General features: G+C 39.3%; 1 protein-coding gene across 10 annotated transcripts in view; it reads right to left on the reverse strand.

Moving 5' to 3' along the window:
- Nucleotides 1-25,927, reverse strand: part of LOC111875739 (sialin) — a 117,094-nt gene that overhangs the window by 15,559 nt on the left and 75,608 nt on the right. For 9 of the 10 annotated variants that reach the window (XM_023872222.2, XM_023872223.2, XM_023872225.2 and 6 more), the window contains 3 exons: nt 18,085-18,209; nt 10,289-10,350; nt 3,492-3,703 (listed from right to left, as the gene is read on the reverse strand). In XM_023872222.2, the coding sequence (XP_023727990.1) occupies nt 3,492-3,703; nt 10,289-10,350; nt 18,085-18,101 (291 nt within the window). In that variant the 5' untranslated portion in view covers nt 18,102-18,209. Of the gene's footprint in view, nt 1-3,491; nt 3,704-9,855; nt 10,070-10,288; nt 10,351-18,084; nt 18,210-25,927 lie in introns of those variants that run through there. The other variant, XM_023872226.2, reaches the window with a different exon arrangement.

A 25,927-nucleotide genomic window follows, 5' to 3' on the forward strand; every position in this document is an offset into this window, starting at 1 on the left:
TCAGTATATATTTATATAGTGCCTTTACATGTTTCGGTCAGTTGTGACCATCTTCAGAAGGCAATAACAACATGTTGGTTCACAGCTAATAAGTTGGCCTTAAATATCACTAAAACTAATATTATCAGATTTGCTCTAAAACAGTCTTATAACTCTATGGCAGTTGCTAGCAGGAATTTGTTTATGAAGTTCCTGTGATAAAATTTTTGGGTCTGCAAATTGACAAGAATTTGGATTGGAAGAGTCATGTAGAGTATATTCTCCCTAAACTTAGTTCAGCTATTTTTGTAATTAGGAGTTTATCTTATTTTATGAGTAAAAACATTTTACGAATGGTGTTTTTCTTATTTCCACTCTATTCTTAAGTATGCAATAATTTTCTGTGGCAACTCAACGAATAATGTTAGAGTTTTTAAATTACAAAAAAAGTAATAAGGATTATATCTTGAGTGGGACCTAGAGACTCATGTAGGGATCTTTTTAAGAACTTGAATATACTGGCATTGTCATGTGAATACATTCTCTCGTTGATGATGTTTGTGATTGTATTGTATTGTATGTATGAAGGGGTAGGCCTACTCGGCCCTTGCACTTAGACCTCAGTGGTCCATATGTTTGTGATTGATAATCAAACTAAATTTTGTTCAGGTTTAGATGTTCACAGTTTGAATACAAGAAATTGAAAGCAATTATATTTGCCAAACTCAAATCTTTCTACTTTTCAGAAAGTACATAACATGCCCATAACCATTCAAAGCCTTAAAGAGGATAGAATTAGTTTTAAAAATAAGCTGTCTTTATATCTTATGAATAATTCCTTTTATACAGTTTCTGGATATGTGGAGCATAACATAAACAATTAGTTTTAATTATTTTGTTATTTGTTTGTTTAAATTTTTTTTTTTTTTGATATGACGACCTTCATGTCCATTTGTTTTGGACTTATGAAATGAAATGAAATGAAATGTATGTATGTATGTATGTATGTATGTACGTTAAGGAACTACTGTTACATAAATTTGACTTGGTTCATCCTGGTCCATCACACCAGCAATAGTATAAAAGATTAGTAATGCCATCCAGTGTGTCTGATAAATGTTGTGTTTCTTTAATCTTTCATCCTTTACATGTTTCAGTCATAGTGACCATCTTCAGAAGGACATTCTCATTATATAGGGAACTACTAGTACAATGTCACTGGTCATTATCAGTACTTACTGAAATTATTTCAGTGTCATAGATATAAAATATTGTTCTGTAACAATTACTACAATGTACATGGCTTTGTTAAAACATTTACCAATTATTATAATTAGTCTCTTTACAAGGTACTGTTTAAAAAACTTTTTGTTAAAATCTAAAACCAATTTGCTTTTGTCCTTTTTACTTCTTCTCTTTAATGCCATGTCATGGTTCTGTTGTTTGAAGAACAGGACTGTGTAAATATATTACGGGTATTATGTAATATTTCTATAACCCTGATTTTATTTGAATGAGACTTTTTTTTTTTTAATCCTACCTTTAGTGCCGTCCAATTGTTCATGCCACGCCGTGTTGTCGTACTGTTTTAACGTGTGTTGAGTCATGTATTTATAATACCCCTTGTGCCTCATGACATTTGTGTAGGCATGTACTGATGTTTTATTATGATGTTGAACATCATATTCTGATTATTGCTCTCTTTTGTAAGTTTTTGCTCTTCTATCAATTTATTTAGTTTATCAAAGTGATAAATGTGGGAGTTTTCTTTTATATTCATGTGGTTCCACATTTATCAATTTAATAAACTGACAGAAGAGCTCACTGTACCCACGTCTTAAAGCTATGTAAAACCTACTATTCTGGTTATCATTCTCTTTTGTGCTCTTTTGTTCTTCTATTAGTTCCCTGAGTTGTTTTATATTCATTATGTTACCCTTTCTCTTGCATTTGATAAATTTCATAATTTGTTCCATAGGCCCGTATTGGTGACCTTTGTCTAATATGTGTTGGGCAAAGGCTGATTCTTCTTTATTAAACTTTATGCCTGGACTTCTGAGGACGACAAATAACACCCCATTTCCTGTTTTGACAGAAGAGGCATGGAGACACAAACCTAAATGGTCCAAAATTTTAAATATTGAGAATATTAATAATAAATTAATTTAAACACCTTTAAACTTTATTAATTAGAAAAATATTTATACGGAAGTTTAAGCATATGTATTAAAATCTATGTCATAGTAGTTCTTTAGTATGCTGTTAATGCCTTCTGAAGATGGTCACAACTGGCCGAAACATGTAAAGGCACTATATAAATATGTGTATATACTGAGTCACACTGGACAGTATTGTCAATCATTTTATAATAATTAACTAGTGTTACAGACCAGAATGAATAAAGTTAAACTTGTTTAATATTGTTTAGAAATAATTACATGAGGCCAAGAGTTAAAGAGTGAAGAGGTAAGAATAAAAAAAGTGAAAGTAAAATGAGATAAAAGATAAAATGTGCATATAATAAAAATGAGTTGCAATTATTGTAGTGACCATAACAGCATTTTATTCTGAATGTCATGTTTCTGAAACGTAGAAATAATCACTTGATAATGAAATATTAAAATACAGTATGTGCCAAAATATACAGTACTGAAATGAAAAGACGTCCTGTTGATATCACTGTCTATCCATGTGAATGCCCCTTGCACGACAGAACCCTCTCATATCCTGAAGAAATGGTCCCGATCACCATGTCCCTGTAGCATTCTTGGGTGACGGTAAGAGCATTGCCTTCCTCATCCTCAATGAAATAGGGGCCTAATATACAATGTGCTGAGATGGCACACCATATCGTCACACATGCACTATGTAGCAGTTTCTGGACGATAACATCTGGCCGCTCAAAACCAAGGATGCAAGTTGTCTGGTGACCACTTCCGTATAAACGGAAATAATACTCAACTATGAATTCCTTTTCCTCCATCGACAGACCCATTTCCAACAACTGTACAATACAACTTCCTTTTCACTACTGGGAACATGTGTTGCTGGAGCTATGCCCCGTCGATAAATGCAAATGCGCATTTGAGATGCGAGAGTTTTAGTACTGCAATTTTGGCTCAAACTGTAAACTGTAAGTTCTATTTCTTTTGTTGCAGCAATAGTAGAGCCTCTGCCATGTCAATCTGAAGTATATTCTCGTTTCAGAATTGACTTCTATTTTATTTGTTTCCTGAAATGTTGTCACCTATCTACCATACTACATGGTGTCACATCCAAGAAGACTGTAATGTTATTGAAACTGCCATGAGAACCTCAAATCTTATCACCTTAATTTCAGTTAATTCTAGGCATACTGGAATTACTTTTTGCCAAAAATTAAATTTTATGTCCTTCCCCCCATCCTGTCACATCTCAGTACTGCCAACTTAATTTACAAAGAAAATATAAGGATGCCAAGAACCATTTTCATAGGATTCCAGAATATCATAAAGATATGGATGTCATACAACCTTAGTTATATTGTCTGCAGCAAGTTCATCTGTCATGTTAGCGGGGTCATAGCAGTACATGGGTGTACTACTAGCATTAGCTGCATAAGGTGAAGGGGGCGGTAGCCGTGCCATGGCTATCATTGCAATGTTGATATCTGTACGCATCATGAAGCTGACAAGGAATCCCGAGAAGGAAAGGAAGTAGAGCACAGCTCTTGCAGGCACCATGTCTGAAACACAGAGTAACTTCAAATTTACATTGCTCCAACACCACAACTGGATAGTTTAGTTGGGAAAGGAAACATACACAATCAGTCTTTCAGTCACTGGACATGCCCCCATCTCCAACTAACCAGTTCCATTACATTTACTTGAAAATAATTGCTATAATACTAGCGTTTCCATATAGAAAAATCCACACTGCAGTTTCATAATCTATTTTTGTTGTTTGGGGCAGCTACTTACAATATTCCCCATTAAATTTAATGTGGAATAATCATTTTCCATCTCCTGTGCATCCTATCATTACTCCCTTCCTCCTCTCACTGTCCACACTGAATCACCTCCCTCACTTCTGTTCTTCATTTTGAACCTTTGTCTCCCTCCATCTTTTCTCCTGTACGCCTTTCCAATCCCATTTATATGTTCACCCTATTATAATTCATCTCCCTTATCTGCCAATGGTAGGTGGTAGTCTGGATTTTCCCCTGTATTCTAATACTGGTAGACAACAGTTTGGGGTTGCAACAGCAGAAGATAGGTTGGGTTTTCTCTTATCTCCTAGAAACTGTAAAAGTTAGTTTGGGTTTTCCAAAGTTTCCCAGTAACAGCAGAAGGTAATGTGGGTTCCCCCTTATCCTAGGAACAGCTGATGATTGTCTGGGCTTTCCCCTTTTCTGTAGTAATGAAATATTTCTTAAAATTCCAGTTCCTTTGTTATGAAAGCAGTAATGGGGCAATACGTTGGCTTGGACTTGAACACATGCATGTAGCAGCAAAACGAACAATATTCCTGGGATTGTCTCTCCCAGAACAACATACTTTTTCTGTATTAATTTTCTTTCATTACATGCTATTTGGGAGAAGCTAGGTGGGGCAGACGGACTTTGCTGATCACATATACAGAGTGTTCAATTACATCATGCCACAGTAACAGGACATCAAAATAAGTAAAAACTTTCATAAGAATATGTACTCTGCAGGTCTTCCTTAAAAAGTAATAAAAATACATTGTAAATTGGTACAACACATTACAATCTCTATAAAGGTGATAACATACTTCCTTCAGCTACCTTTTGAGAAAACAGCTTATTCAACATAATGAAGAATGGGGTAAAAAAGAAAAAGTTGCAATACTCAGAAAAATATGAGAGCTTGTTATGATATTACACTCTGCCATAACCTACAAAATCACAGTATACTTTTGTTTATCCTGCCAATTCCCATTCCATCCAACTGTTCCACATTCATTAATCACTCTTATCACGCACCCTATTTTACACGGTCTCAATACTGAGACATTAAATTAAATAACCAACACTCTTACAGAAACACAAATCTCATGAACAATACATTTTATACAACACTAGAGAGGAAATGTGAATGGTCATGTTGAAGGAAAAACCTCTGAGGAAATACCAGAAAATTATGATGTACTGACCCACAGGAAGAAAGAAGATATGACAGGCTCTGAAAACATACAAAGGTTGTGCTTTGTAAAACCCTCAACTAATTCATGTGATTATAGCATAAATACCATAATAAAAAGCAAATTAATAAACTGTATTTTTGAACTTCTAGTATTGAATTATAATTCAACATTGCACTCGACAGGTTGCCTCAAACTTGTATCCATGAGGCACCTGTTTCAAGTCTTGGATGAAGCTTGGATAAAACTGTTACAATGACTAAGGCTCAGTCTTTCCATACAAGTGCTAGGATATTACCTTCAAATAGGCTAGTTAGTTAGTTAGTTAGTTAGTTAGTTAGAGAGGGTGGGTTTCCCCATGCACCGCGACCAGTTTGATCTATTGTGCTTCCCTCTATGATATTCTACCAGTCTCTTTACCCTACCGATAAATGGTGCGTACCATCAGTCCTGCCGAGCAAGCGAGTTCGCCCACTTGCTTAGCGGTGTCTATAATGCTTCCCCCATCTATCGGAGGCCTTAGAGGCTATTGTTGGGCGGGAAACATCCTGGAATTTGGCTCAGTGATCCCCTTTGGGGATATGAGGTTCTTTTACGTGCCGTAAAGTTATGACACGGGACACACAGCTTAAAGACCCTCCCGGAGGACTTGTTCCCTGAATTTTTCCGCCCTTAAAAATTCGACGACCTCCGCCAGGTATTTGAACCCACGTACCACGAGTTATGAGGTGGGAACGTTACCTCTAGACTACGGAGGCCGCTTTCAAATAGGTTATGTCTACTTTATCCTCAATTTTGTTCAGCTCACTGTACATAATAATTCCCTCACCTCCCTCATATATTGATAACATCTGCAGCAACTGATAAGCATTTATATACCTTTAATTGCCATACAAAATGTTTTTCTACACATGAGACTAAAATATTATTATATCACCTAAGCTGTCATGTTAGAAAATTCCAACCAGGATCACTCAGATGTTCCACCTAAACACTGAGAAGCAGGACTGATCTCAAATTCTAAAACTTTGTGGTCAAGAAGGGCCAATAACTGTTGCAATTTCAAGTATCTTCTTTAATAGCCCGCACTACTCTGATGTGATTTGAATAACTACAGAACTAAAGGCCATATTTAGAGGCATGGAGGGCTTACAAGTTTAAATTCCCTCATAAATCATGCTTTTAACCAATTTGTATCTGAAAACAAATATCTGCTGATTAAGAGAGCAATAACTATAACAACTGAACACCTGACTTTATTCGATTCCACATAATCAAATACTTTAAGGAATTTTCAAGAACTTACAAAATAATGATCACAGCATACTGTCATACAAACGTTTCCATTCAATAAGATACAATCAGTTCCACAACAAGTTTTGATCCTATAGGACCATCTTCAGGTTGAAATTACACGCATGCGTGCACACACACAGAAAAAAAAAAAGTTAAAAGAAAACTATCAGAACTGTACAGAGAGAGTAGTTTTGTAAAGGCTGTTACACAGATTTACATCTTGTAGGCCAAATTCATCTTTAAAGTATTCAATATTAAAAGCAAACACTTTGCACCTATATAAAAGTATATAAAATCATCTGTTAAATAAAAGTACCACACTTATACATATTAGTGATGTTGAGGCAAGTCAAATATAATACCTCTTGTCAAGTTCACTGCACTAACTGAAAGACAGATGAAAATCAGTAACTTCAACGAGATAAGTACAAGTTAAAATTCTGGACAGCCTCCACTACATTTTCATTTAATTCGTTTTAGTCTCCATCTACATTAACACATGTGATTTTGCTATAAAATTCTTGCCACTTGTTACACCTTACATAAAAATCCTGTTAGACACCAGATTGTTCAATTATATCCATAATATGTAGCATGTTTGGCTACTGAAGACACTGCTCAGAGTGATAATTGGGTTTATTAACCATTTGGATACACACTCTCTCTTAACTGCACTCAAATACAGTGCTATTGGTGATTTACACACTTTCTGGTTCACCAGTGCACACACCAGAATGCTCTGTCTTCCACTAGTCATCTGCTAGATACACACACAGAAACTGCCACTTCACGTCACTCCAAACATTACACAGAAGCTCTTCCAATTACACTTCCAGTATCACTGCACCATCGCACACACAAAATCTTCTAAATCCCACTTGACATCCTCACAGGGGGACCTTCTGTATTCCTGTTTTCACTCTGCTTGCTTCTGCAACTCTCAAATACTGACATCTGTTTTGTCTGTAACTGTCATTACATAGCTTCCACACTGACCATGCAGAAAAGATCCTATATTGTTGAAACGTGTTTCCTGAGCGATTTAATAGCAATGGTCACAGCAGGGACTCCATATAAAGCTAGTTATGTGATGACACAGCCTAGTGTGGAGGGGTGCATACTGAGCGTTGCGTAGCAACAGGCTGGGTGGGCTCTGTGATGTCACTCGCAGAAACGCAGAGGTCCCATGACCCCTACTTCCTGTTGCACCATCCAAGCGTTCACAGAACTGTCACCTAGCAACACGTTGATACAATATGCAACTTTCCTGTTGCGTGCTTGCCCCGAGGCCTCTGTGGCTCAACAGTTCCTGCATAGAGCAAATATGGCACAATATGAAGAGATATGTAAGAGACTGTTTACGGCTTTCCTATTTGTAGGCTATGCCCTATGTCTTCATAGCTTGTTCTTCCAAAACAAAATTACTAGATCATGATATCAGGCTGTGAAGAAAACAGTGCACAAAGCTCCAGTCTGTTATACTTAAGTCTGGTCAGTACTGTATTGTAGACTGCTAATTCTAGAGAAATATAGAAGAGATACGTTTTCTGTCCTTCATTCAATAGAAGCTGTAATATTTTGCTTGGAAAAAGCCGTGCACATTGTGCAGCTCCAACTCCATTGCATTTTTCAACTTTATATCATGACCATCTGACAAGGGAAGTGAAAACACTACATGACTCACAACTGTTTTTGTGCATGTGTTTAGTGAAAGTGAGACACCATGTTTGGTTCTCTTACTACCACCAAATCATGTAGTTACACATAATTTCTACACCAGAATTTGGCACTAGCAAGTTTAAATTACACACTTTACATATTTTAGTGAGGTTTATAAAGTTTTTATGGGCTAGTAAGAACTGTGAGGTAACTCTGCACTACAAGGAAATATATTTTGCTGCAATCCTTCAAAATTTATGTGCAATCTCACAATTCTTTTTATTTTAAAATAACCTGAATACAGGGATCCAATGTGTGACACAAACATGGAGATGACTGTCTCTAACTTATGGCTTATTTCAGTGTCGTAACATTTGTCCAAATTTTTAAATGTCCTGTAGTTTTGACCTTAAAAGCAATAAAGAGTACAAGTTAATTAGCCCTTTGTGTGGAAACGTAAGGTGACACTTATGATGGATAATGGCACAATATTCTGGAATAATGTGTCTCACCTGAAACTGTATTCCTGTATCCCTGTAATACTATTTTCTCCCATCATTTATTTGCATAATGTGGCTGACTCATGGCCGCCTTTTACGGTCAATGTATAATTTCTCCTTGTTTACATTCTTTTTTTCCAAAATGGTTACATTAAGAGTCCATGAGAAAGGTAGTCACAAGAGCCATTATAAAGATATATAATTAAAGGTACCTATACAAGGGGTTAATTCTCACATGTACCACTAACCTGATAGACCTATCTGTTTAATGGCATTTTTACAAACAGATTCCTTCTATGAGAAACACAGTCAGAGGAGCCATTATAAAGATATATAATTAAAAGTACCCATACAAGGGGTTAATTCTCACATGTACCACTAACGTGATAGACCTATCTGTTCAATGGCATTTTTACAAATAGATTCCTTCTATAAGAAAAGACAACACTTAAAGAGGCGTTGCGATAATTTGAACAAATCATTTATGATAAAGCATGGCAGGAATAAAATAACATCACTTAATTGTGTGTTTTGTAATTTAAGATGTTAGAATATGTCAAACTCTCAGTACAGATTACAGCAGTAAACTATATCAGTTGTAAATTTCCATTAAACAGAGCTTTACTTTCTTTCCCTTTGTAATTCGTTTGTTGTGTATTTTAGATTCCTATTCAGATTATCGCAACTCCACTGCTGTATTCCTAAGTATACACCTTGGCTTTTGCAAATTTTTCCACTAGATCTACAAAAACAAAACAGACGTTTATCCCACATACTGCTCTATGATGTGTTAATACAGAACTGCCATGATCCAGCTGTGCTGAATTAAAGATGTTCAGAAATCAGAGACTTGTTAGTTTTTGATCACAACTGAACATTGAACTACAAGTTTCAGACATCTGTAGAAATTAGAGAACTATTTCAAAAGTATTTAATCATGGATAAGTTTTCATGATCTATACACATCTAACACCAATCTATGATACACAACCTATCTACAACAAGGATGGTATCTTGTAGTAAGTGCAATAAACAGATGTCTATTAGCTATCTTGAAATGTTATATTAAACGTTCTCGAAACTGATGAAAGTTATACAAGTTTCACTAGATTTTAGTATGTACAGAGTTATGGATATGTTTTGTCTCACATTTCTCTAACAAAACACTTTATTCACTGGGACAGCAAAGAATGGGTTAACAAGTTTCTCAACTTCTCGCAGAATGTAACAATGTAAGACAGTAGCCAAGGTATATAACATGTATGTTGAGATAACTCACTTTTTCTGTTTGATTCAACTTTATGACCAGGGAGCCTGCAGATGTGACGTCTGCATCTCTTGAACATGGTCAGCTGGACTGTCTGCTTCCTCCCATCACAAGTTGGGAGAATTCGTTTCTACATCTCTTCTTCCCTTATAATTTGGCTCATGGGCGTCCGCAGGCAGGGACAAAGGGAGGCTCTTGCCCTCCCCACTGGATTTATGGTCTAGCACTAAATAAAAATGTTTTCTTTTCAGTCTGAGCCAAGCTTACTGCATTGACTAATTAAGGGAATCACGGACTAATCCGTCAGACCAAAACAAAATTTAAGTACAATAACTTCTAATATCTGAAAAATAATGCAATTGTACTCATGCCCTTTCCCTGGTCTTTCTTTTCTGCGGACGTCCTTGATTTGTCATTAATATGTCCTGCATAGAGATCTACTTACCTTGAAGCCTTCGGAATGAACATGCAGAATACATTTTGGAAATCATGGGTTCATCATCCAACCTGCAACAAAACAATATGTTACATACCAGAATTTCAAACATTACACTGATTTATACAGTGGCAGCTCAAGGAAGATCTGTGTGGAGAGTTACCACTTGAATCTGTGGCTGTCACCCTTCTTCTATTGACTAGGTTCTAAAGTGTGATAAAATTTAATTAACTACTTCACATTACATAAATTGTGTATAAAGTCGAAGCAACAGATTTTATCAAAGGGTTTCTAGGCAACAGCTCCATAAACACGTCCTAACCTGTAACAATGGAAGCTGCCTTTCAGTGGATGAATGTTATAGCTCGATGCTAGGCAGCAATTAGCGTGCCAAGGAACTCACTGGGTAGCAACGATGTGACTTGGGGTTTCTGTGTGATCTGTGTGAAGCTTATACAATGAGAATCTGATATAACGACTGACTGACTACCCGTGTGGAGGGAGGGTCGAATAACTCCATTGTGACCCTGTGAGTCGTAGGAGGCGACGAAAAGAAAAAAATCTCGAATCTGAGACAGTAAAATATCGTCAGGTGTCCCAAGGGACTCAGACCCGAGAAAGACTGCGCTGGCAAGGACCAGCAGCATATACAAAAGACAGACCCATCATCTGATCAGAGAAGGCGCCTCACAAAAACAAGACCGTAACTGTCAAACAGTAATAAATACAAGTATCTGGTCATGAGCCCATCTGACTTAATGACTGAGCGACCGTCAGTAGCAATGTGACTTTGACTTAGATTAGTGTCAGGAGTGTGGGCATTTAAGAGTATTTCAGAAACACACAATATTGATTACATTTAGTGATTTGAATGAAACGTGTGTTGGACAGAGTAGTTTTCATGGATTTAACTTTACATAGTGTGGTCACGCCAACTCCCATCTGGCGAAGGTGAGTCAGAGAAGATTGCCGCCCGGCCGCAGTTGTGCACAGTTTGTGTGAAACAACAAAATAAGTGGTGAATCTAAGTGTACACCAAGATGACAGACGTCACAGAACCGGGATTCCGGAAATACTGGAGACATAAGTTATCACCGCTGAAATCTCAATGCCATGACATAATGAACAAGTACCCAGAAGCAGCTTCTGTAGTACATGTATATAAAGTGCTCAGCAACACTGAAACCCTTTCCCAATGCACACCGGACAAAGTGGGGGAAAGCTCAGAATGGATGACTATTTGAGTAGTGTGGAAGAAAACAGAGCAAACTTTTGCGAAATTGTAGAAGGGGAGCGACTTTTTAGCGCTCTCTACAGCATAAACACACTAACACTGAATGAACTGAAGGATGTAATGAAGGTGAATGCACAGGCAGGACAAAGTTGAACAGCGAACAAAACCTCATTGGAATCAATGGTCCATGATGACGACCTCCAGACAGTAAAGTGACACAAGAGGTAGATCTCTAACGATACCTCGCAGAGTGCCATGAAGTCGAGTATATCAGTCCCAAAATCCAACACAAGCAAGCTGCCTAGCAAAGCAGTGATAACTTGCAGCTTCTTTGCACCTCTCAGAACTAATGACATGGCCACGGAGACTAGGGGCCTGGCACAAAGATGAACTGATTGGCGGTAAACCGCCAGCCGCAAAGAGACTTAGAGTTAGAATTAGACTAGTGCAGTGAAGTGTACTTAATATTTAGCTTCAAGAGTGCGGCTGTGAAGAGAAGACCTTATGTGAAATACTGTATATGGATTGTGTTATTCAGTAAGACTGTCACAGATCATGTGTTTTAACTCCATTACCAGGAGACGATTAGTATGTATGTATGTATGTATGTATGTATGTATGTATGTATGTGTGTGTGTGTGTGTGTGTGTGTGTGTGTGTGTTTGTGTAACAATGAATTATAACGTGTAGAAATAACAGCGCTATAATTACGTGTAATTACTGGTGGTGTGTAAAGGAGTAAATAAACCCGTTCATCTAATTAATCTAATTAGTCATGTACACCATGACAACTGGCGTTAGTTGTGGCATGGATTGGATCAGAGTGATCAAATTATTGGATATGAGATTTTTTTTATTGCTAGTGGGGTGGGACTAAGTCCCTTGTACTGCAGCCACTTCTGGCCTATTGTACCAGCCCTAGATCAGCCGTGTCAAAAGTGCGGCCCCTCAACTTTTAGAGCTAATTGATATTAAAATCAATATTAAAATTTTAGTAGAAATAATTTTGTAAAGACAATCTTCCAACAGACCAGAAGACAAGAAGCCTCACACAGACATAAATTAGCAGGCTGCAGGAAAAGTGATTCTGAGTACTGCAGGAGGGTTTGTCCAACTAACGGTTTGTAAAGTTCGTGAAGGACAAACTATTGTATTTCAGAAGGTTAATGCACTAAAATCCGCACAGCCTCACCACCCCAAGAATTTCCAAGAATCCCTTTTGGAGGCATAGTAAGAATGAAAGAGGGGTGGCAATTGACAGAGGGATTTCTGGGGATTTCTACCATAAAAACTAGCTTGCAACCCCCAACCATTGTCTAATGGGCTGCTAGCAAACTTTCACTTTTATGACCATTGAGACAAGACCTACTAGTCCGGTTGTCTCTTGTACATTGTCATTCAGTTCATTTTCACACAGCGACAGGTGCTGATGTTACATTGTGATGAACCTATAGAGGTTATAATTAAACATTAAATTATCAACTACGAGTTTTCTTGTGTATGTACAGTGACTTTTAAAGGGCAATGTCGCTTTCAAAAAATTCAAGTAGCAAAAAAAGTACTGAAAGTGAGCGCCGTGTTTTACGAGGAAAATGGGAAATCGCATATTTCTGTTGTGAAACAGAAGGTAAAATTACATGTTTGATTTGTGGGCAAAATATAAGTGTTCCACTTTAGGTAATTATATTGAAATTATTCCTAGTAAATAGTCTAATGTATATTTCTATTTTGAAGTGCGGCCCTGGACTATTATTTATAGGGCTGAGGTGGCCCTCTGTAGAAGTTGAGTTTGACATGCCTGCCCTAGATGATAGGTGAGGGTGATTGTGGAGCAATTGGTGGAATGAAGATTGGCAGAGGAAACTGAAGTGCTCAGAGAAAACCTGCCCCAGCGCCACTTTGTCCACCACAAATCCCACTTGACCAGACCCAGGATCAAAAGCGGGCCGCCACGGTGGGAAAGCCAGTGACTAACCGCTTGAGCTATGGAGCGGCCCTGGATTTGAGATTACATCGTGTAGTTATATCGCCATATTATGAAGATGCAACAGATGCTGGAACCCCTGCTAGTCTGAATGGATGCCAAAACAAGAGCCAACCAAGAATTTGCTGACAAGGATGGAAGCCAAAATTGATGCCAACAGAGAATTAGTAAAAGGTAAAATATTAACATGTTACATATTAAAATATTAAAACATTGGAGGTTTATTATAACATGTCTTCTGTGTTTCGGTTTGCTGAATTCAGGCGGTGTTCTATGTGCTCTTGTTAACATTGTCAAATTTGTTTCCTGTATGATCTGAAATATAAATGCGCATGTGCACTATGTGTTGTGTGTGTTGGAGAGAGTATTTAATACATGACGTATAGTGTAACTACACAAACATTGTAGTGGCAGAATAGTAAAAGAGTATTTCACAAACAACATGATGCCACAACATATTATATAATGTTTCTCCTGCAATGGTCTGTTCCAAGAAGTGTGTTGTAGGAAACTGAATGAAGAATTTGGCAATAAAATTTATAATTTTCAATGGAAGTATTATCAGATAAAATATTACAATAAATCCACATTTCATAATGGGCAGTATCAATTACCATATTTATACATGCCTGAGGATTACATAATCAGACAGCTTTTCTCCCCATGAGATTTAAAGCGAACATGAAGACCTGACATATCACACAGATATTTATTGTTTGTCTTAAAACAATGTGCTGTTATGACCTGAGAAATGAAATCATTACATTCCCAGAAGTGAAAACCAAGATCTGACTGAGACTGAATACTAAATGGGTTCAAGACTTGGCCTTCTCATCTGATATCACACGAAGCCCATATGAGCTGAACATACATCCCTACAGAAAATCAAAACAACGCCTGTGTATGACAATATAAATATTTATCAAACAAAACCTGTCTCTGGGAAACAGCTGAAGGGAAGCAGTTTTGTGCATTCTGACATGTCAAAATCCTTCAGCCTAAGTGAGTAACATACAATTTTCAACAACTAAACATAAAATATTGGTAGGTTTGAGGTTTTCACAGTGGTTACTATGATGAATGTTGTCGTCTGGGATGTGGTGCCGTATAGAGCCTGTGTGAACCTACGTCTTGGAGGACGTCGGTTCACACATCTACACAGCACCATATCCAAGAAGATGGCATTCTTCACAGAATACTGGATCGTTGTGAATATGTTAAGTTTAAAGATTTAAAGCTCTATGAAGTAAAATTTGTTATGTTAATTGTGCCATTTCATTTTTATGTCAAAACAGCAGATAAGGATCTGAAAATGTAACTCCCTGAAATCCAGTCGGACTCAATATATAACAGAAGTTTAGCGAGGCTAGCATGCCAAATTATACAGTCAGTCGGGTAAACTGCTGGTCTTCGCCAGCAGGGAATTTCTTGGTTCGTTCGGGACTCCCCTTACCATATTTCACTGTCACGACTTCTGCCAATGACTAAAATAATGGGCAAAAGTTTGGTTTCTTATTTATATGTGTAATCAACCATTTTCATTCACGAAAAGAAATAGGGATATCAAGACATCAAGCGTTAACAGGCACACATTTGTCATCAATGAAAGAATATAGGCACAAGAAATGAATCACATTACCTGTACACTGAATGCAAGTAAGAACATCAAGTCTACGGAAAAAAAATCTTTCTTACTGACAAAAATGAGGCAATTAAAATGTCAGCTTTTACTTTCTTCAGTCTTAGCTTGATGTAACAAAAATAATGTCTTGTTTTGTTCCATTTTATTTATTTTTGGTTTATTTAATGATGTTTTCAATGTATCAGATTATACAGTTCAGTATTAAATGGTAGAGTGATTAGTCAACAACTAATTGGAAACGATGTGGTAGTGATGGCTGTGGCCAGATTTAAGGAACTACTTCTCGTTTGCTGGAGAGACAAAGGAAAACCACAAAACCCTCAGTCAGGATAGCCTGCCTCCTGGCCAAGATTCGAAACCAGGACCCTGTAAATATGAAACAACTGCTAACAACTCAGGCCTAATATTCGGTGTCAATACCATTAAAATACGTATTTATAAATGCTGTAATTGTTACTGTAAATAAATTCAGGCTCTTTATCAGTACGTTGCTTCTATCCTATCAGTAAATGTTAACAGTCCAGGTCACTGATTACAAGAAAAGAAATTGCTGCCCGCCTCGGAAACTTATTACGCAGTAAAGAGTTTGACATGCCTCGACTAGATGGAACTTGGTATAAGCAGCAACAGAGAAATATTGGATATAAACAAAAACACTTTGTACACAATACAAAATTTAATTATGCAGTAACATGGACAAATATAAAGAATGGGAGAACAGAACAACTATACTGGACATCAAGTGAAAAATGTAAAAGGAAAATTGGAAACATACAGATTACTATAAATAGAAACGAATAAATACTGAATTTAATTATTTACATTCTACAGGAGGGTCTTGCCTTTGTTGGCCGGTTTACGGCTCTGCGCTTCAAGGCGACCAGCGCACCACCGGCTGCGAGGTGCATAAGACTTTTGCCAATGAATCAATATTCCTCTTGGCCGATAACGTTCGGAATGAAGTAGTTACAATTCACAGATCACAGGACGTATTGAATGTCGTCCCTCTACACGTTGACAATCCATGCACTGATGGAAGAGGTTCTGATGTAACCTTTGAAACTGTTCTGCAGGAAAATGTGCAATTTCCTTATGAATATTTTTAGTTCTTCTTCTGTTCAGGGGTTACTGTTGCAAACTTTGTCCTTCAAACAACCCCAGGAGAAAGAATCATAAGGATTCAATTTGGGTGAACATTCTGGGCATATATCACTGCTGACAATTGTCCCCAAAGACACCAGACAAAGCTTGCGTAGACATATGTGCTATGTGGACAGTAGCTAAGTCCTGCTGAAACCAGCTATAGAATTTTTCTTCTTCTGTTAACTCTGAAAAGAACTGCCCGAGAATGACCTGTACATATCAATCGCAATTAACTGCTTCGTTAAAATAACGCAGGTGCAACAATCCTTCTTGCACTTAAAGCACACCAGGCACCAACTTCCACTGGATGGAGCGGATCTTCGTGGGTTAGATGTGGATTCTGTGAACTGCAGTAGCGATTATTTTGCGAATTTATGCATCCCTGTAAGTGAAATCATGCTCCATCAGAAAAGAATGTCAGCTGTGGATCGAAATCACCTTCGACGACACTGCTGAAAAAGGCTGCAAAAATGAATCCTGCTAGCAGGATTGCGCGGCTGTAAGGCTGCGTGCATTATTGTTTTACAGGGTATATGCTTCGGCAGTTGTGTTGCTGTTCTTGCACTAGACGTTGACATTCCAGTCTCTTCGGCCAGACGTTTCAGTGATTTTCTAGGCGCATGTTGAAGCCTGGCTCTTATTTCACTTCATTTTTCCTCATCAAGCACTTGGCACTTACGATTTTGTTTCCTGTTTATTAAGTGTCCCCCCTGATCTAAGTTTATTTACCAAATTGTGAATTGCCTCTCTGCTGGGAACTCTTTCATCACGAAATTTACGTCGAAATGTTTGCCGAAACTCTCTAGCTGATCGTATTTCACGTTGGAGTTACGCAGAAACACGTTTCTCTACAGGACCGAACCATGACGGAACACAGTGCTCACTAACTGAAACTGAGAACAAACGGCTAATGGAGCTGATAACTGCCGCCCCTTGCTGATAAATCATACACAAATTCCGACGCCTGAACCGCGCTAATCGCCGTAAAACATGACCCCGTCAAGAGATTCACAACTTAATAACTTCCTTTAATTCCAAACGTTACTGGCTTTCAGGCATACTCATTCATTGGCAAAATTCCTATGCACCTCGCAGCCGGTGATGCACCGGACGCAGTCAATTCAAGAGCCCCGAATCAGTCAACAAAGGTAAGAACCTCCCTGTTTATAGGAGCCAATAATTATAATATGAATATAAAACTCATCTTAGTACGTATAGTACCACGCAAAGGAGTATGTTTGGGAACAATAAGAATATACTTCAATTTTATAACATGACGGAAATACTTTACTTTATGGACCTGAATGCTGGACTTCAACCTAAAAATAAGTGAACAGAATAGATGCAACTAAGCTTCTTGACAGCGCCAGTAGGATGCTGCCTGATTAAAACCAAAATTAAGATGACACACGAAAGATGTTATTACAAAAATATATTACTATACAAAATGGTTAAACATAAAAGATGGAAGATAATTGACTCCAAAAATCCTTCTAACAGTAAAAGATGGAAGGAACATTTCTTCATATAATGAGAACTGTATACTAATGCTTCAGTGTCCAGTGTCAATTTTTAACTTGAATTGAATGTTAAAATTTGCTCAATTAGGAGCCGCAACAGGAATAGAACGACCTCATTCATGAAGATAATGAAGATAAAAATGATAATGATAATAAGGACTGATATGATTCAGTCATTGGGCGGAACAGGAAAACAAATGCGAATGGGGGAAACCCATCAAGAAGACGATAACACAGACATGAATATCTACAGGCTGTACAGTTGAGGCTAAAATTCACAACCTCTGAGCTTCCTCCATGGTTTTGTTGTCAGTCCCACCAATAACAACGGATTCAATATCAGGCACTTCTTCCTCCGCTTCTATTGGTCTTCAGTGAGGAACGTCCTGGGAACGTTGTCTTGTCCCCTATAATGAAAGGAAATAGTATTAGTAACTTACAGACTGTCTTAAATAAATAATAAACACCGAGGCCCGTAGTCCGCAAACAAACTGTAGAGACCGACCGACCGCCGCTTGTCCACGAAGTTAGTGCCAACTTTTAGCGGATACAGGGTGTCACGTGGTCAGCGCAACGGATCGCCACGGCCGTTAATCTCCGTTTTCTAGATCGGAGCCGCTATTTCCTTGAAATAGACCCTCAATTATCCTCACGAGGCTGAGTGAACCCCGTTCCAGACCCACTACTTCTCCGAAAATCTGGTAGCGCCGGGAATCGAACCCGGGACTTATGGATCTGTAGGCAGGAACTCTGACCACTAGACCAGAGAGGCGGTTGATAAAATTACTTCCAAGTTTCAATAACAAGAATGGATTTTAAGAATTACTGGCTTTAGTGTTGAAATGCCAGATTTTCAGTTGCAAACATGTCATTCTTTGGTAGAGATCATTTCAAATTACCTAACATTATAGAGTACAGTGGTTACCTTGTGTACCACATGCTATAATATTTGAAGCCCTTTCTGTTTACCTACGAAGTATATTTAAGAGTTTCGTACGAATTTTTGAACAAACAGCTATTATTTTCCTAGGCAGCATTAATCAACTGTCTATTGAATATTACTTACTCATGGACCTGAGCCCTTCTTGAGGAGTTGCCAATTCTGCAGCTATTCAAGAATTTCCCAGAATTTATGGAACCCGAAGGTTCATTACCATGTTCACAAGAGCCTTCCACTGGTCCCTATCCTGAGCCAGATCAATCCAATTCATACCATCCCATTCTATCTCTCTAAGATCCATTTTAATATTGTCCACCCACATACGGCTTGGTCTTCCCAGTGGTCTCTTTCCCTCTGGCTTTCCCACCAGTATCATATATGCATTTCTCCTCACCCTCATTCGTGCCCACTTCATCCTCCTTCACTTGATCATTCTACTTATACTTGGCGAAGAGTACAAGTTATGAAGCTCCTCATTATGCAGTTTTCTCCAACCTCCCGTCATTTTATCTCTCTTCGGCCCAAATATTCCCCTCGACACCGTGTTCTAGAGGATTTGTAAGGAAGCGGTCGTGGTCTAATCGAGGAAATATCCCAGAATGTCTGGAGGGAATGAGGAAAAACACTAAAAAACACAGTTAGGATAACCCATGCCCCGGCAGAGATTCTAACCCAGCACCTACTTAAAACCAGTTGTCAAGCCCACAAGTATACCGACTGCGCTATACACGCCCTAACTTGTATATTCAGCGACGAACAATAAGTAGCAACAATAGATTACAAGATAGCGTATCAAGGCCAATAAGTGCCAATGTCCTCGAACTACATTTTATTTTCTCCTATACATAGTCCATGTGAGTACTGTGGTGGTGAAAAAAAAATCCCCGATTACGAAAACGCAGTACGTGTGTATGAATGATTACTGCGATGGTAAAAATTTCTACTTTAAAATTTCGAGCGATTTTCATGTCTTCTGCCAAAATAAAAGTGTATTTTGGAATGCCGCTTGTCTGTCTGTGCTCCAAACATAAGGCCCCTACAGATTGGCCCCCGAAAACAAACTCGCGATTTTCTCGAAAACTCTATGATTTCGATTCTTTTTTCACCGGCGCTACAGCTCCCTTGCGCCCTGGCCTCTGATTTTCAGTTTCATGATCATTTTATAGCCGGTATGAGTCCATTAACTAGTGATAAGATCGTCGCAAGGCCTGTACCTAAACACAAGACAACACAAACAGAATAAACACAACATCCATGCCTTGTGTGCGATTCGAAGTCACGACCTCGGCTTCCGAGCGAGCGAAGACAGTACTTGCTTTAGACCTGGCTAATTTTGAATACATTCCAGTAATTTATGAACACTATCGCCCTACTAAAACTCTATAGGCGGTATCTTCTGTTTAATAACGGCAGGCGCACTAGAGGCTTACGTGATTACGCAATGCGTACGTTCTCTGGCTTGCACAATCGGTGACCAGCGATGTTTTTCCGAATGACAATCGATTTAATTTCCAAGGTTACATAGTGAAGGTCGGTCGCTTATGAGAACGTTACGTGCAATGTGTCTGAGTCAATTTTCTTTTATCAGTGGTACGCCCTGCCACTGTTAACCTACTTCCATTCTTTTGATTATTCCGGTTACATCGAACCGACCGATATAGTGGTAGTTCTCCAAAGTTAAATTCCGTGCGTACTCGATTCGAAACTCGGGACAGGATACTATCCCGACAGTATTTTGTGCTTTTCCACAGCCCCTTCGGAAAATTCCAAGGAAATACATGAATTAGGCTACACCAACTTCTTGCCAAATTCATTATTCACTATTCAACCTACCATTCGTCCTTGTACAGTCCGAGATGCTGAGGCCGTCGAGAAATAAACCACAAAACAAACCCAGTTTTTGCTACAATATAACAAGGGTGGATATTCTGTATGTTTTGAATCGTTAGACTGGTTTTGTTTAAACTTAATATTCCACACGTCTGTTAACCTTTCAAACCAAAAGTTGGTACTATGTGCCACCTCTCTTAACACTGAAGAATTCTGTATTTTGCACAAAGACTGTAGCTAGTAATTTCATATGGATTTAAAAACAAACATCCATTATTTCCCCAAACAACACTAACCACTTTTCTTTTTAACCGAGACGCAGTACCTTCTGAAAGTTAGGAACTGAAGTCTTAATTACTACTTAGATGAATAAAAACGGTTAACGGTTAGTCGCCGGCTTCCCGCCGCGGCGTCCTGTATTCAAGTCCAGGTCACGTCATGCGGGATTTGTGGTTGACAAAGTGGCACTGGGGTAGGTTTTCTGAGAGTACTTCGGTTTCCTCTGCCAATTCTCATTCCACCGACAGCATCACACTCGTCATCTATCGTCCAAGGATGGTACAATAGGCCAGTTAATGGCCGACGTACCAAGTGGACTTAGTCTCACCCCACCCCAAGAAACTAAAAAAATAAAAACTAAAAAATGGGGGCTAATGCGGGGCATTACCAAGTGTACGTGTTTTTCACTGTTTACTTTCTGATACTCCTAGCATATCTGCCAAAGTATTGCGATTGTGAAAAATATATACCAAGATTTTATGGACTTACACGTTTTGAACCCCAAAGAATATGGAAAGGCAGTTTTTGGAAGGCCGTCTCTATATCTGCATCCATTCCTCGGTAGCGCCTGAAGGTTTGGATGCTTTTATTCATATTCTGTATTTAAAGAGTTCATCCGACACACGCCAGTGGTGCCCAGTGAATATCAACATTCTACTCACCCACCCACCTATCTACCTACCTACAACCCTGGGTGAGCCTTGGCCTCCTCTACAAAGAGTCTCCACAACCAATGCGTGCTGTCACAGGAATAGACACACGCATGTTGACCCAAGGCTGGTTGTTACGTTTCTCAACAAAATTAGTTTTACAGGATGAGGTTGTTAGCCTTATCCCCATGCCCAACACCAACCTGGAGGACCAGGGTATCTCTCTTAGTCTGGACTCTACCCTTTGACCTTTCCGGCATGAGTGACCATACTGGTAGTTAAAGTACCCCCGGCATAGCTCTCCAGGTCATAGAGTCACGCAAGCCCCACCACCACGACAAGATTGATAGACCTTTGGGGGGATATCAACATTCTAGCCCTAAAAATATGTGCTTTCAGAAGGGCCCCATAAAACAAAATAGCGATTTTTCTCAAAATGATTCCAAAGATTTTTATTAAATGTAGCTAATTTATGGAGACCATCTCTCCAAATAAAACTGCACTGGTGGTATCTCCGGGAAAATAGCGGCACGCGTATTTGGGGCCCAATCGCGAAAAGTCAATTTTGTCGAGTCTTTTTCTGCGGTCGGTCGGATTTGACTGCTGTTCGGTATTCGGTACCGAACAGTAGTCTGCCCTGCAGCAGTTGATTTGGTTTCGCGGGTAACGTAGTCTGGGTCAGTCATATATGAGAAAGTTAAAAAAAATGTACGTCTTTGCGCTTTTCCCCCTCCCCTCATATATGACGCATGAAAAAGGATCATGAAAAAATCTCGAGACCTTGACGCGGTAGCGTAGTTGGTTGAGGCACTATGCTACAGGCCGGAAGGTCGGGGCTTCAATTCCTGATGAGGTCACTGGATTTTTCAATTGACCTAATTCTTCCAGCCGCACTATGGTCATGGGGTCAACTGAGCCTCTAACAAAAATGAATACCAGGTATATTCCTGGAGGGTAAAGGATGGGCGGGCGGAAGGACGGCCGGCGCCTCCACGTCTCACAGCCCTATAAGCCTCCACGGCCTGTTACAGGGATAGCTTTACCTTTTTTTTTTACCTATTCTATCTGCATGTATGTGCGCTTCTCTTGTGCCGAACGACTGAATGGATTATATTCCAGATTTTTTATCTCTCTGGGATAACCCAGAAGATAGGACCCATCCAAGCTACCACTGTGAGAACCTCAAATCTTACATTTATTCACATTCGATATGCAAGATTTATATTCATCAGAGTTCGATACCCGGTGCATGCTAACATTCTAGCTTCTAGACTTTTAGACAGATCACAAGACACAAAATGGCGATTTTCTAGAAGACAACTTAACAATTTTGATAAAATTTTATGTGGAGATCATATGCGTAAATATAAAACTGCATAGGTAGTATCTTCAAAAGAATAACACTACGTGCAATTAGGGGCCCAAACGACACAAGTCAGTTTTGTCTAAAACGGTTCTAATTGTTACAAGTATTTTATTCTTGTGCCGTATTTTTCACAAATTATTATTTCAGGGCAGTAAACGGTTACGATCCCTCTGGTGTGCATTAAGTAATTGTTACGCAAAGCCTACATGTTCTACCTCGTATTAAGGGACCAACAGTGTTCTGTTTATGGCTCTACAGCCCTTGTGCACTTTCATCGCTTTTTCAGTTTCGTAATCGATACACAGACATTAGGTCTCCTCCGACGGGGTCACAGAGCTGGTCTTTATAATAGCTGTTTGTTTGTTTTCTTGGCACTACAGCCCCACTGGACCTAGGCCTACCTCCATGAACTTCTCCGTTCACTTCGGTTTTTCTAGGTGTTACACATACGGTAGGACTCCTTGGGCGGGTGATCAGCTCGTCGCAAGGCCTCTACCTGTACACAAACACAGAAAAACGCACACAAGCATCCATGCCCTGAGTGGGATTCGAACCCACGATCCCGGCTTCCGAGCGAGCGAAGACGGTGCATACCTTAGACCGCTCGGCTACCGTGACCGGCGGTTCAATAATATTACCACAGCTTATGTTTCTTTGGAGAGAAACCTAATGTCATTTGTTTGTGTCTATTTTTTCCAATTTTTCTGAAATGTTACATTACATTGCCATTAAATAGGCTGAGACTCCTATTCAGAACTATGATATTGGGGGTGTCACATCTCGACAAGACGAGACAACCACGTGATTCTTTGTTCGACTTTTCGAGTTTTTGTTCGAGTTTCAAAACCGGATTTTTCTCGAATTTTTGTTTGAGTTTCAAGTTTCAACATCAAACCGTTTCGAAGTTCGAGAGTCAACAGCATTTATCGCAGGGGAAGAATATGGACATACGTAGTCTACGAAACATGTTCGAGTATTGGTACATGTGCATCTGCACTCTAGCATTCTCTCCAACACTCACACACCTCTCTCGCATCACGATTTTATAATGCTTTTTAATTTTTTCATATTTTGTTGCGTTTATTAGGCTTTTACATTCACTGTACAGCATAGGTAGGCCCATTTATTTGTATGAGTGAGTGTATCTACATTATCTAGCACGAGCGCCGGCATGAGTAGAAGCAAGCTTTTACTCCTCTACGCATTAAAAAATATAGTGACATAACGGCTGAAAGCAGGAAAAGCGGAAAAAGAAGAGGTCGTTGCTAGATAATGGCGCGGTAAACACGTTTCCGCAACGAAAAAGACGGAAAAATAGAGGAACTGTTGGAAGCGGTGTTTTCTGTACGGTGCTCCACCGCCAATCACAAACCGACTCTGACTATATAGTCTTGAGGATACGTACACTCGACAAAGGCCAAGCCCATTCATAACAGAAGAACCCACCCTCTCGTCAGAGAAGATGTTACAGAATGACTGTGACTGTATGGGAATGTCATTCGTTTGAAGAGCCAACCACTTATTGAAATTCGGTTCAAACACACGGTATGCTAGAACTGATTAGACGATTTGAAATTGGTGCCAAATGCGCGTTGATTGTTGCGGCTGCGTCGAGAGCAGTTGAAAGCCTCTTAGTTGTCATGGAGCGTTGGTCGTGTGGGGTTCGTGCATTTGCTGTGGACAGCTTTTTTAAAAATCAGTTATTCAGGCTAAAAAACAAACTCCGTGGCCTGTAGTCCGCAAGCTAACCATACCGACCAAGCGATCCCCACTTGTCAGCGAAGTTAGTGCCAACTTTTGCGGATAGAGGATGTCACTTGGTCGGCGCAACGGATCCCGAAGGCCTTTAATCTCAGTTTTCTAGACCGGAACCGCTATTTCCTTGAAATAGCTCCTCAATTATCCTCACGAGGCTGAGTGGAGCCCGTTCCAAATACAACACTTCTCAGAAAATCTGCCATCGCCGGGAATCGAACCCGGGACCTCTGGATTTAGGAAACACTTTAACATTGGAAGATATTGTAAGGTTTCGGAGAGACAAACCGTTTTGAATTGGGTAAGCCAGTTTAGATCAACTGCTTCTGTTTTGCCAAAGAAAAATCCTGATCGTCCACGATCTGTGCGCAACACAGAAAATGTGGAGAGGTTGCGGGTGGCCCTAGAGCAGAGTCCATGACGCTCTGCTAGACGACATTCTGTAGCACTAGGCATGTCAGATAGGAGTGTTAGGAGAATGTTACGCAGGGATTTGCACTTCCATCCATTCAGTATTCAAATGGTGCAAGAATTACTGCCTCGTGATTTGAATACGCGAAGGGACTCTTTTTTTTTCTTGGCACTACAGCCCCAGTGGGCCTAGGACTACCTCCATGAACTTCTCCGTTCACTTCGGTTTTTCTAGATCTGACACATTCGGTAGGACTCCTTGGGCGGGTGATCAGCTCGTCGCAAGGCCTCTACCTGTACACAAAAACAGAACAAAACACACAAACTAAACATCCATGGCCTAAGTGGGATTCTAACCCACGATCCAGGTTTCCAAGCGAGCGAAGACAGTACATGCCTTAGGCCGCTCGGCTACCGCGACCGGCGAAGGGACTCTTGCACCAAGCTATTGGAAATAATGGACACACTACCGCAATTTCTTCCGAACCTGATAACATCAGATGAGGTTCATTTTCATCTAAGCAGGTAATAAGTAGAATTTCGGGTACTGGGCATAAATAAACCCGCGCTTACTGCATGTCACCTTTGCATAGCCAGGTCACAGTATGGTGTGGACTCGGTCCATTTGGCATTTTTGGACCATTCTTTTTGAAGAGTAGAATGGACATGCAGTTAGGGTAACTGCTGAGCGTATCTGACTGATGTTGTCTTTAAAAAGTAGCTATATGGTATGCTTTTTACTGACTCCACAAATCTGTGTTTCTTATAATTACCCATTTTACATATTTAAATTGTCTAATGTAATCTGCCGCACCCCTTATTTATTTTAAAGTGGGCCGTTCTGCCGCCCGTTCTGTCTTCTGAATTCTACTACGAATGAATGAATGAACTGAA

This window comes from Cryptotermes secundus, unplaced genomic scaffold (genome assembly GCF_002891405.2).
Source record: "Cryptotermes secundus unplaced genomic scaffold, Csec_1.0 scaffold603, whole genome shotgun sequence".
In the NCBI taxonomy this organism is placed as follows: Eukaryota; Metazoa; Arthropoda; class Insecta; order Blattodea; family Kalotermitidae; genus Cryptotermes; species Cryptotermes secundus.